The sequence below is a fragment of the Neopsephotus bourkii genome, unplaced genomic scaffold, assembly GCF_033783945.1.
Source record: "Neopsephotus bourkii isolate Nb327-2 ecotype Australia unplaced genomic scaffold, CSIRO-AGI_Nbou_v1 NB_659, whole genome shotgun sequence".
Lineage (NCBI taxonomy): Eukaryota > Metazoa > Chordata > Aves > Psittaciformes > Psittacidae > Neopsephotus > Neopsephotus bourkii.
The window spans coordinates 9,005,880-9,017,314 of record NW_026901158.1 but is presented as its reverse complement, the minus strand read 5'-3'; the positions used below and the strand labels follow the sequence as shown (position 1 = coordinate 9,017,314).

Sequence of the window (11,435 nt, the reverse complement as noted above, 5' to 3'; positions counted from 1 at the left end):
ATCTACAGATACATATCTAGACATCCTGTATCTCTATATAGGTACATATACATACACACACACATGCTATACCATCAATCAGCCCTTACCGAGTGATGGAGCTGGTTCTAGCTACCTTAAAGGAGAAAAAATCCACATAAAATCACAAAAAGAAACATTTTTCCAGGGAAAACCCAGCTGGGTTCAAGCCCCAAGGGCAGAGCAGAGGGTGGAGAGGGGCATCCAGACCAAAGCCTGCGTATGACCCCCCCAAAAGAGCCTAAAGCCTGGGAAAGGGGCTCACTTAGGGAATTGCATGTATTTCTGCCTATGGAGAGGTAAACACAGCTGCCGCTGGGGGCTGTGTTGTGGTAGGACCTACACAATGTCAGAGCAGCTCCTCTCAGGGAGGGTGTCTGCCCTGGGGGACATGGGGTCACCCCACTGGTGCCATGGGATGGTGTGATCCCAGTGGGGCTGTATCCCATGGGATGCTGCAGCTCTCAGGGGACCTCTTGCCTCAACTCTTGCAGCGTGGCTGGTCCTGAAAGCGCACAGATGGACAAAGTGATGCAGGAGGTCTAAGGCAAGCAGGATGGAGATGGGAGCCAGGATCCCACGGCGATGCCTCCAGCCCCAGTGCCCCCAGCTGTGGCAGGGAGCATGCCATGCAGGGATGCTGATGAAGGGGACACCATCCTCCTCCTCCTTCTGCAGGGGCAGGAGGCGCTGCAGGATGCTCAGAAGAGGCAGGAGTGGCGCAGGCCCCGTGCCTGGCTCAGCTCAGCCGCTAGCACCCGGCTCATGCGGGTGGTGGTGACCCTCACGCTCCGGGCAGCAGCCATGGCCCTGCTCAGGGACCAGTTCAGCTCCTCCAGTTCCAGTGGGAGGCAGCGGTGGGGACCAGCAGCAGGGGAATGGGGGTGATGCTCTGCCCCACACTGCCCCACAGTGTGGGGTGAGGTAGGTACCACTGGGGAGCAGTAGCTGCAAAGAAGAAGAGGACAAGGGGTTGGGTTTGCTCCATGGGTTGTGCCCCCACAGGGCTCCCTGTGCCCCCCCTTTGCCTTGTTTCTCATCCCTCTCCCCCATCTCACACATCTTCAACCCCCAGCACCCACCTCCATATACTCAACCCCATGCAGTCCCGTGTCCCCCCTCCACCCTGAACGGAGCCAGGGGCTGCATGACCCATTCCAGGTACACAGCCCCTCTGGGGTTCACCCTAGACCTCACCCTGGTCCCCCCCCACACCCCAAAGCATCCTTACAGTACAGAGGGTGCATAAGGCACGATGGGGACTGGCGCCAGGCAGCTGATGGCAGCGCTGGCACCGGGGCTGGCCAAGTACCAAAGTCCAGCTTGCTCCAGCTTCTGGGCTCGGGGACCAGTGTGGGAGCCTGGGGATGATGTGGCACCAGGGCCGTGCTCTGCTGTAGGGAGAAGGTGGTTAGATGCCCCCAGGGGTGTTCGATGTCCCCATGTGAGCCCCCCAAGTGCCACATTGGGTTGGGTGGGAACAAACGAGCCCCATGGGGAGCACTTCTGTCCCCAAGCAATCTGCCAGTGCTGTGCCAAGGGTCTGAGGGGTGATCCCTGCTCCCCACACCCCATCCCTATTGCAGGGACAAGCCATGTGTCACCCGTGTCACCCACCGTGCACGGCTCCATCAGATGAAGGGGCACCCATGGGTGCCTGGCAGGCAGGGCAGCATGTCCTCCTCGGGGTGCTGTGCTGGGGCTGCCTCGCAGCATCACCTGCCTGTGCTGCTGTGGAGAGAGGAGCCAGTGTGCCCAGGAATGTCCCCACAGACCAAGCAAGGGGGTTTGGGAGGTGCAGACCATCTGGAGGAGCAGCTGGGGCAGGGGAGAGAGCCTTCCCCTGCAAGCTGCAATGGGGGGGGGGGGGGTGGTCTGCAAAATAGGGGGCTCAGCAAAGCCCTCTGCATGCACTGAGCTCAGCTCCAGGCAGCCACGGGACACAGCAATGCCCGGCTCTGTGCTGCCATCCACAACCTTCAGCTGAAGGACAGGGCCTGGGACAGGTTCCCACTGCTCCCAGTGCCTGCAGCAAGGAGTGGGGAGAGCCCCGGACCATGGGGAGTGGGCTCACAGCTCCTGAACCTCTAATGAATGAATGAAGGGATTAATTCAATTAATGAATTGAGACCCCACTTGCAGCACTGTGTGCAGGTCTGGTGTCTCCAGCATAAGGACATGGAGCTGCTGGAGCAAGTCCAGAGGAGGCCATGAGGATGCTCAGGGGCTGGAGCAGCTCCTGTATGGAGCCAGGCTGAGAACACTGGGGCTGTTGAGCCTGGAGAAGAGAAGCTGTGTGGAGACCTCAGAGCAGCTTCCAGTGTCTGAAGGGGGCTACAAGGATGCTGGAGAGGGGCTCTGCATCAGGGACTGCAGCGATAGGACAAGGGGTGATGGGTTCAAACTGAAACAGGGGAAGTTCAGGTTGGAGATAAGGCAGAAGCTCTTCCCTGTGAGGGTGCTGAGGCGCTGGCACAGGGTGCCCAGAGAAGCTGTGGCTGCCCCATCCCTGGCAGTGCTCAAGGCCAGGTTGGACACAGGGGCTTGGAGCAAGCTGCTCCAGTGGAAGGGGTCCCTGCCTGTGGCAGGGGTTGGAGCTGGAGGAGCTTCAAGGTTCCTTCAACTCAAACCAGGCTGGGATTCTGTGATTCTATGATTTAAAGTCATCAGCAGCTCCATGAGCTGCATTAGGGAAGGGCAGGAGGGGCTGGGGGCTGCTCCAGGGTCACTCACCCAATGGAGCCCTGCTCCGGCGGCACCGGGGGCACTCAGGGGTGCGTGGCTCTTCCCACGGTGCTGTGCTGGCTCCTGGCACCCCTGCCTGGTGCCGTGTCCCTGCCAAAACACAGCGTGAGCACCCCGGTGTGGCGGCGAGCACCCCGGTGTGGTGGTGAACACCCTGAGTCCCCAGTGCTGAGCACAGTGACACCCACCTGTGTGCTGTCCCCAGAATGTCACCGCATCTGGGGGGCTCCGGGGGGTCTTCCATGGGGAGGGGGTGACCCGGGGTCCAGTGGGAGAGGGGTCTGACTCGGAGGCTGGGGTGAACGAAAGGGGAGCAGGGTGGAATCCAGTGCCCCACAGGTACCAGGTCCCAGGGGGCCACCAGGACCTGCAGCCCCACCAGCCCCATGCTCCCATTGGGACACTGTCCCCACGCTGGTGGGGTCCCACTTACTGAGGTCCAGCTCTGGCCTGTCCCGTGGCAGTGACACCGACCTCCCCCTCCTTGTGGGGGCCACCCTGGGGGCCACCCTGCCCCTCACCGGGGGGCTCAGCTCCCTGTGGAGGGGACAGAGCTGCTGTCACCACATAGACACCACAGTGCTCCCATAGGCATCATCCCCCCAGCCCACCACCCCCAGCTCAACCTCTGCATAGTCACAGCAGGGATGGGATGGGATGGGATGGGGATGGGATGGGGATGGGATGGGAGTGTTCCCACACCCGTAGGCTATGGTGCTGCCACCCTCCCACCCAGCTCAGGGTCCCTTCAGCCACCTACCCCACAGGTGCTGTGTCCTTGGCGGATGATGGTGCACTGGTCACCGGCTGCCTCCTGCCCAGGGTGACACGTGGGGTGGCTTTTCCCTTGGGATAGCCGTGGGAATGCCGCAGGCTCTCCTCCAGCCGCAGCCGCAGCCGCCACACCTCATCCTGCAGCTCCCGGATGGCCTGGCTGCCATGGGACAGAGGCCACGGTGAAGGGCATCTCCAGCCAAGCAGTGCTGGGGAGCATGGAGCTGCTCCCCCATCCGCACCAGCCAGGACATGCTGTGATGCTCCCCAAAAGCAAGCTTAGGGCTTCACTGGGCTGCGGGGGTCATTCTCAGCCACCCCATGCACCATGAGCCCAATCTAGGTCCAGGCTGTCCAAGAAGGACAGAAGCATCTCCAGAAGATGCTGATGCCTTTGGGAGCGTCGCTTGGAGGGCTCCCTGCATCACACGGGGGGGTTCAGCTCAGTTTGGGGGTACACAGACACTCACTCGCGCTCCAAGCGGGAGCCCAGCAGATCACAGTGAGCCAGGTCAATGGATGGTGGGTCCAGGGACAGCGGGGTTGAGGACGGTGTTTTGGGGGATGCTGGGGGGCTGCCTGGGGCCCTGGTGGTGCCTGGGGGAGCACCGGTGCTGGCACAGCTCCTGCCTTCCACCTCTGAGTCTGTGCGAGCTGGAGAAGGGGGAACATCATGAGATGAGGTTGGTGGTGTTGGGGTGTCCCCCCTCGAAGAAGCCACGGACAGCAAGCAGCAGGGTGAAGACAACCTCAGGCCAGCACCCCAAGGGGTTTTAGGGGGAACACCATAGAGCAGGAGCCCCCCAGGTCCCAATCCTTTGGGACAAATAACACTGCCTACTCACTTCCAACACCACCATGGTCATGTCCTGCCTCGCTGCTCGGGCTCTGAGCCCAGCGGCGGGGGGAGCTGCTCTGTGAGGGGGTGCTGGGGGGCCGGCAGGTCCCTCCTGTGGTGCCCATCACCGTGGCCTCGGAGGGCAGCGGTGTCACCTCTCTCTTCCATGGAGCATGGAGGGTTGCAGGGATGGGGATGGAAGGTCCCAGTGAGCCAGGGTTCCTGGGGATGGAATGGGTCGTGAGGCCCAGCCATGGGCCACCCTGCACATCTCCACCCCCACAGCATCCCTTCCCTGCTCCCCTTCAGCACCCCAAATCCCCCACAAGAGCCAACAGCCCATGTCCCCAACACCCCCCCAGTGACAGTGGGGACCCTGAGCCATACCCAGTGCTGGGGGGCCGGTGCTCGGGGGTGTGCACGGGGGGTGACACCCTGCTGGCCTCCGAGCCCACGAAGCCGCTGTCCGTCTCTGGTGACACAATGCGCTGCTCCTGCGGGATGGGAGGGCAGGATCGGTGCTGAGCACCCCCAGCAGGGTCTGGGGGTACCCCAGCACATGAGGACTCACCTTGTGGGGCCGGCGCTGGGTGCCAGCATTGCCCCCCTGGCGAGACAGGGGTGCCTGGGGTGCCCTGGGGAGCCCCAGGCGGGTCATGGCTGTGGATGGTGGCTCCTCAGTGGTGGGAAGGGGCTGGTGGCCCTGTGCCCCCCCCGGCCACGGGGGCTCCCTAGGGGACAGTGGCACCGCTCTCCTCTCCAGAGGGTGCCTGCAGGGAGAGGACAGAGCAGGAGCGATGGGGCAGAGCAGGCCCAGATGTGGGCAAACGCCCCACTGCAGCCTGGCTGTTAACCCTGAAGCCTGTCAATAACAGACACCTCAAACCTGACCCAAAACCTCCCCCTCACCCTGTCTGGAGGACCTGGCCCCCCCAGCACTTACAAGGGGGAGGTTTCGAGGTCAGAGCCCTCCTCCAGTGACCGTGTCCTGCAGGGGACCTTGCTGGGGCCACCACCCCGTGCTGCAGCTCCATCTGCCTCCCCTGGAGACCTGCTCTCTGCCAGGCTCAGCTGCTCCAGGCTTAGCGACTCCGGCAAGGACTTGAAGTGCTTGTACCTGGGGGGGGGGACACACCCACAGGCAGGAGCTGGTGGTTCTGGGGGGCCGCTCGCTGCCCGCACCCCTGACAGGACACTCACTGCTCCAGCAGGTCCCCAAAATCCTCCTCCGCTTGTTGCTGCTTGTGCCAGAGGGCTTGAGGCAACCCCTCTGTCACCACTTCAGTGCCCCCCGCTGTCCCCTGGGGTCCATCCATCACCATGGGGCTCTGTAGGGCACAGCAAAACAGAAGCATGACCCCGACCCCATCCCCACCCCATCAGCTTTGCCCCCCCAGCCCTGCCCAGCTCACCTCGGGGTGCGGGCAGCGGGCGGCTGGTGATGGGGAAGGGGCTGGGGGGGATTGGGGCTGGTCCAGGTGCTTGGAGGGGAGCTGCTGCCTGGCCCCGGGTTCCAGCCGCTCCTTCAGCTCCTCCAGGCGCAATCCCAGGTGGAAAATGTCCCTTTCCACAGCACTGTAGGACACGGAGCATCAGTGCTGGGAGGCACCGGACCCACAGCACCGGGAGAGGAGCAAGCGCTCACCGGTCAGGGTCAAAGTCCCCCAAGGATCCCGGGTGCTGCCGTGCTCCCAGGTACGCCTGCTCCAGAGCATCCTGTGCTTCCCTCAGCTTCCCAAAGCGCTGCAGCACAAGGGAGGAGACATCCGAGCCTGACAGCTCCGTCCCTGCCACCCTCCTGTTCCATGGGTGCATCCCCAAAGCGGGTGCTGGGAAGGGGCTGATGTACCTGGAGCTGCTCCTGCGGTGTGGGCTTTCCTGCTTGGGTCCAGCCTTCGAAGGAATCCACCTGCAGGGAGGGAAAGGGATGAGACCAGCCCTGCTGCAGCCCCACACTGCAGGCAACCCACCACCGCAGCCCCTATTGCAGCACCGCAGTGCAGCACCCCACTACCATAGCACATCAATGCAGCACCCCAATGCAGCCCCAGACCACAGACCCCATCACAGGCCCAATGCAAACCCCACTGCAGCCCCAATACAAACCCCACCGCAGCCCCAATGCAAACCCCACCATGGCCCCAATGCAAACCCCACTGCAATACAAACCCCACTGCAGCCCCAATGCAAAGCCCACTGCAGCCCCAATGCAAAGCCCACTGCAGCCCCAATGCAAAGCCCACCCCAATACAAACCCCACTGCAGCCACAACGCAAACCCCATTGCAGCCCCAACACAAACCCCATTGCAGCCCCAATACAAACCCCATTGCAGCCCCAATGCAAACCCCACCGCAGCCCAATACAAACCCCATTGCAGCCCCAATGCAAACCCCACCGCAGCCCAATACAAACCCCACCGCAGCCCCAATGCAAACCCCACCGCAGCCCCAATACAAACCCCACTGCAGCCCCAATGCAAACCAGCCCCATTGCAGTGCCCATCACTTGCCTGGGCCTGTAGCTTCTGGACCTGCCCTGCCAGGGTCCGTGTCAGCCGGCCCCCAGGGCAGCAGCAGGTCCCCAGGCAAGTGGGGCAGCCCCCCATGGGTGCTGGGCTGGCAGAGGGCTGGGGTGCTCCCCCCTGCTCGGGAGGTGCTGGTGCTGCATGAGAACACGAGGACAAGGGGATGGGGGTCCCTCCATGCCATGGTTATGGGGCTCGGCTGAGAATCTCCTCAGAAGCAGGAGGGGGATGGATGGGACAGGGTCCAACCCACCTCCACCCGGCGAGGACACTGTGGCCGTGCTGAACGCCGCCGTCCTGGCCTGCGCCATGCTGAGGGCCAGCACCTGAGTGCCGGAGCCCATGGAGGCCATGGAGCCCATGGCCAGGCTGCGGCTGGGCCGCGGTGGGTCCGAGTACAGGCTCACCTGGGAGAGGGAACAGGAGTCAGATTCCGCCGTGCCCTAACCCTAACCCTAAGCCTAACCCTAACTGGAGTCAGATCCTGCCCTGTGCCCTCAGCACCCAGGAGCACCCCCAGCGCAGCCCTGCCCTGGGTTCCCCATGCGCACAGGGCAGGAGGGGCCATGGGGACACGCTGCCAGCCACCATCTTGGGGACGGCCCCTCCGCCATAGCGGGGTGGCGTTGGCCCTGCCATGGAGGGCAGGGGCACGGCGGAGGCCTCAAACCCCATCCCTGGGCTGGGCTTCTTCAACCGCAGCTCCCCAGGAGGAGGAAGGCAGCAAATAGAGAAGCGTGGGAGCAGGGCATGGAGGGGATTCGGCCCCTCTGCTCCGCTCTGCTTGGAGCTCAGTGTGTGGATATGGGGCAGCAGCACAAGAGGGACGTGGAGCTGTTGGAGAGAGGCCAGAGGAGGCCATGGAGATGCTGTGAGGGCTGGAGCAGCTCTGCTCTGGAGCCAGGCTGAGAGAGCTGGGCTGGGGCAGCCTGGAGAAGAGAAGGCTCCTGAAGGGGAGACCTTAGAGCAGCTCCAGTGCCTAAAGGGGCTGCAGGAAACCTGGAGAGGGGCTTGGGACAAGGGCCTGCAGGGACAGGCCAAGGGGAATGGCTTGAACCTGCCAGAGGGGAGACTGAGCTGAGCTCTTAGGCAGAAGCTCTTCCCTGTGAGGGTGCTGAGGCGCTGGCACAGGGTGCCCAGAGAAGCTGTGGCTGCCCCATCCCTGGCAGTGCTCAAGGCCAGGTTGGACACAGGGGCTTGGAGCAAGCTGCTCCAGTGGAAGGGGTCCCTGCCCGTGGCAGGGGTTGGAGCTGGAGGAGCTTTAAGGTCCCTTCCAACCCAAACCAGGCTGGGATCCCACAACCCTTGGGAGGGGAGAGCAGAGCAGTGACACCCCCCCCCCAGCCCTGGCACCCACCCTGGCACCCAGGCGCAGGCGGTCAATGGTGTTCTCAGCCTCAGCGTACTTGGTCAGCAGCTTGTGGTAGTCGTCCTGCAGGGAAGGGACACGTGGGATGGCCTCCAAGCATGGGGACGGGGGCTTGGAGGGGCAAAGGGGGATGTGGCTCATAAGGAGCCATGTTGGGACAATGAGGGCTTCCATAGGGGTGCAGAAACCCAACACAAAACCCCCATCCCACCCGGTGCAGATGTGGCCCCAATGAACTTCCATCCCCTCCTAGGGGAGCAGTGCATCCCCAGCCACGAGCACCCCGGTGCCAGCGGGCATTGGGGTGTGGGTACCAGCACCCTGGGCTTGGGGACCACGAGCATCCCTGCCTCCATCCCCCAGTGCTGCCCACATCCCCGCCTGGGTGATGAGCACCAAACCTCCTACCAGAGACACGGGGGGGCCATTTCCCCAACACCGCCCCCCCTCCCATTAAGGCCGCACTGGGGGTGCTGGTATTACCTGCAGCTGCTGCACCAGCTCGGTGGCTTGCTCGGGGGACCTGAAGCCGTGCGGCAGCCCTGCGGTGGGGGGGGGCTGCGGGGGGACCCCCTCCCCGCTGCTCAGCAGCACCTCCCGCACGATCTCAGCCGGGGACTTGGAGCCGATGCCGGGTGCCGGGGCGCGGGGCAGGGCTCGGCCCCGTGGTGGCCGGTAGCTCCGGGTCACCTTCACCCGCGCCTCCACCTTGGAGAGGTCGGGCAGGGGGTGGTTGAGCCGCCCCCGGCCGTAGCCGGTGCCCGTTCCCGAGGGACCCCTCGCCTTCTTGTTGCCACTGTGCTGCCACCGGGGGCCCAGGGACTGCCGGGGGGGTGCTGCCTTTTTGGGCCCCCGAGGTGCAGGGGGGCTTTGGGGGGCCCTGGTGGGTGCCACCTTTGGCACACGCTTGGTGCCGGTGGCATCGCAACGATCCTCGGTGGAGCGGCGCAGCAAGATGCTCTGGTCTGGGGTCCTGTGCCCCCCCCCAGCATCCTCAGCCGTGCCCCAGCCCCACTGAGATGGGGTGGGAGGGCCATCAGACAGCCCTGAGGTGTCCTCCCCATCCGTGCTGCAGCCATGGGGATGGCAGAGAGCCCGGGGACCCCGCAACGCCTCAGGGCTGCTGCTGAGCCCCGAGCCCCATTGACCCTCATAGGAGAGCTCGGGGTAGGGGTCCCCATCACTCTCTGCCCCCCAGGGCCCCTCATCCCCACCAGAGCTGCCTTGGTCCTCATCCTCCTCCACCAGGTCCTGCTGTGGGTGCCAGCGACCCCCCTGCACTGGGGAGCTCTCCTCCAGGTCCTCTCCATGGCCTGCAAAACACCAGCACCGAGGGGCTGCTGCATCACCCCGGGCCTCTTGCAGCCCCCCTCTGCTCCAGTGACACCCCAGGAGGGTCTGTGGGCAGCGGGGAGGGGACAACTCACCCCATGGTGGGCTCCTGGCGTCATCCCCCAGGCCAATGACCCCATACTCGTCCATTTGCCTTTGGAAGCCGTCGTCTTCCTCCTCCTCCTCCTCCTCCTCCTGCTGCTGCTGCTCCTCCTCTCCGTGCCAGCGCCTCAGCTGTGTTTGTGTGCGGTGCAGCCATGGTGCTGGGCTGGCCATGGCCCGCGGGCACTGCGGCACCATCACTTGTGCTGCTCCATGGCCTGGCTGTGGCAGGCTGGGGACATCATTGCCGTGAATGTAGGTCACATCCTCACCGCTGCACCCTGACGGGGCTGAGGGACAGGGAGGGTGCTCAGCACCACACAGGGGGATGCTTGGGGTGTCCCCCCCCCTGCTGCTGGTGCTGCCCCTCTCCCCCAGCGCCTGGGGATAACAGCAACCCCAACAACGGGGGTGACGTCCGACTGCATCCCACTGTGAAGCTGGAGCTGCTGCATCCTCCATGGCCACAATGGTCCCCATGAGGAAGGCAACCCCCTCCCCAAGGCCATGAGGGGTGACACCAACTGCATCCCACCATAAAGCTGGAGCTGCTGCATCTCTCATGGCCACAATGGGGTCCCCCATGAGGAAGAAGCCTCTCTGGGCCACTCCAAAAGGCTTCAATCCCCCCTCCCCAAGGTGGGTATCAGGGAGACCCAGCCCATCCTATGACCCTATGAGCATCACCCCAGTTGGGCAGCCACAGCCTGGGGACCATCAGCAGGAGCACCCCGCTGCCCCCCCAGCTGTGGAGGGCTGACACAAGAGGGCTGACAGCAGAGGCCTGGCACGCTCGCTCCACTGGTGACCCAGAAGCAGGAGCTCAGCCTCATCCCACCCCTCCCTCTGCATCTCGAGTGATGCCGGGTGCCAAAACCCAACCACGGGGCAGGCAGCAGGAAAGGCCCCGGGGTTTTCAACCATTGCCTCTGAGCCCCTCACAACCCAGCTTTGCCCTATAGGGGTTGCAGGTGGGGTGCACTCACCTGCACCGTTATCCATGAGACGAGCTCATCACCGTGACCCCTTTGAGGGTCCCCAAAGCAGCCTTGCTCCGAGCACCCCAAAACCTCTCTGCAGCCGCAGGGCTTTTGTAGAAGGAGGAAGTGAAGCTTCCTGTGAGCTTGCAGGTGGTTGCAGAGCTCTTAACCCCATCAGGCCCCGAGGGAGGGCAAACCCTGTTCCCACAGTGCTTTCCATCCCAGCCTTTGGGGTTTTAAACCAATGCGGAGCACGATGCCAGAGCAAAATGTGGGGGTGATCCTGGGACCAGCAGCAGCTGCAGCCTCCATAAAACACCAACATGAAACACCAAGATGTTCACACCAAGCAGCCCCAAAATTCAGCATTCACCCCCCTAAATCCAGGCAGAACCCCCCCAACCCCTCCCTGAGGTGCTGCTCCAACCCCAGGGCTGTGGGCCCATGGCCACAACCAGGTAGCACAACCCATCCTGGCTCCCTCCCAGGCAGATTAATCCAGCTCATTAGTGTGCAATTAGCAGCATGTGGAGAGGCTGCATGGAGCTGATGAAGCCACACAGGGCCTGGGGTGGCTGCGTTCAGGAGGATGCTGCTGAGCAGGAAATCAACCTATGGCACCCACATGCTGGGGGCAAACACTGCTAACCCACTGCAGTGCCTCGGATCTACTGATTCCATGGCTGAAATCCCGCTGTTGGTGAGGGTTTGGGGGCTGTTTGCCAGTGCCACCCAGCATGGAGGTCCTCAG

At 63.5% G+C, this 11,435-nt stretch overlaps 1 protein-coding gene across 1 annotated transcript; it reads right to left on the bottom strand.

The window, feature by feature from the left end:
* Positions 1–672: 672 nt before the first annotated feature.
* AKNA (AT-hook transcription factor) lies at positions 673–10,908 on the bottom strand. The gene is made up of 22 exons (XM_061352942.1): positions 10,691–10,908; positions 9,698–9,994; positions 8,754–9,583; positions 8,259–8,333; positions 7,155–7,308; positions 6,887–7,038; positions 6,225–6,284; positions 6,021–6,118; positions 5,788–5,950; positions 5,576–5,703; positions 5,319–5,492; positions 4,947–5,145; positions 4,763–4,869; positions 4,383–4,597; positions 4,008–4,191; positions 3,524–3,697; positions 3,197–3,300; positions 2,952–3,056; positions 2,752–2,853; positions 1,636–1,749; positions 1,250–1,412; positions 673–966 (listed from the first exon to the last, which is right to left on the bottom strand). The coding sequence occupies exons 1-22, from the start codon at positions 10,704–10,706 to the stop codon at positions 720–722; spliced, it is 3,861 nt and encodes a 1,286-aa protein (XP_061208926.1). The 5' UTR covers positions 10,707–10,908; the 3' UTR covers positions 673–719.
* Positions 10,909–11,435: the final 527 nt, after the last annotated feature.

Excerpts from the sequence above, each read along its gene's own strand:
- AKNA (XM_061352942.1), bottom strand. Across the intron at positions 4,192-4,382 it reads TGACCATGGTGGTGTTGGAA|CTCGCACAGACTCAGAGGTG; the intron begins GTGAGTAGGCAG and ends CCCCTTCTCCAG. Across the intron at positions 3,698-4,007 it reads GGCTCCCGCTTGGAGCGCGA|CCAGGCCATCCGGGAGCTGC; the intron begins GTGAGTGTCTGT and ends GTCCCATGGCAG.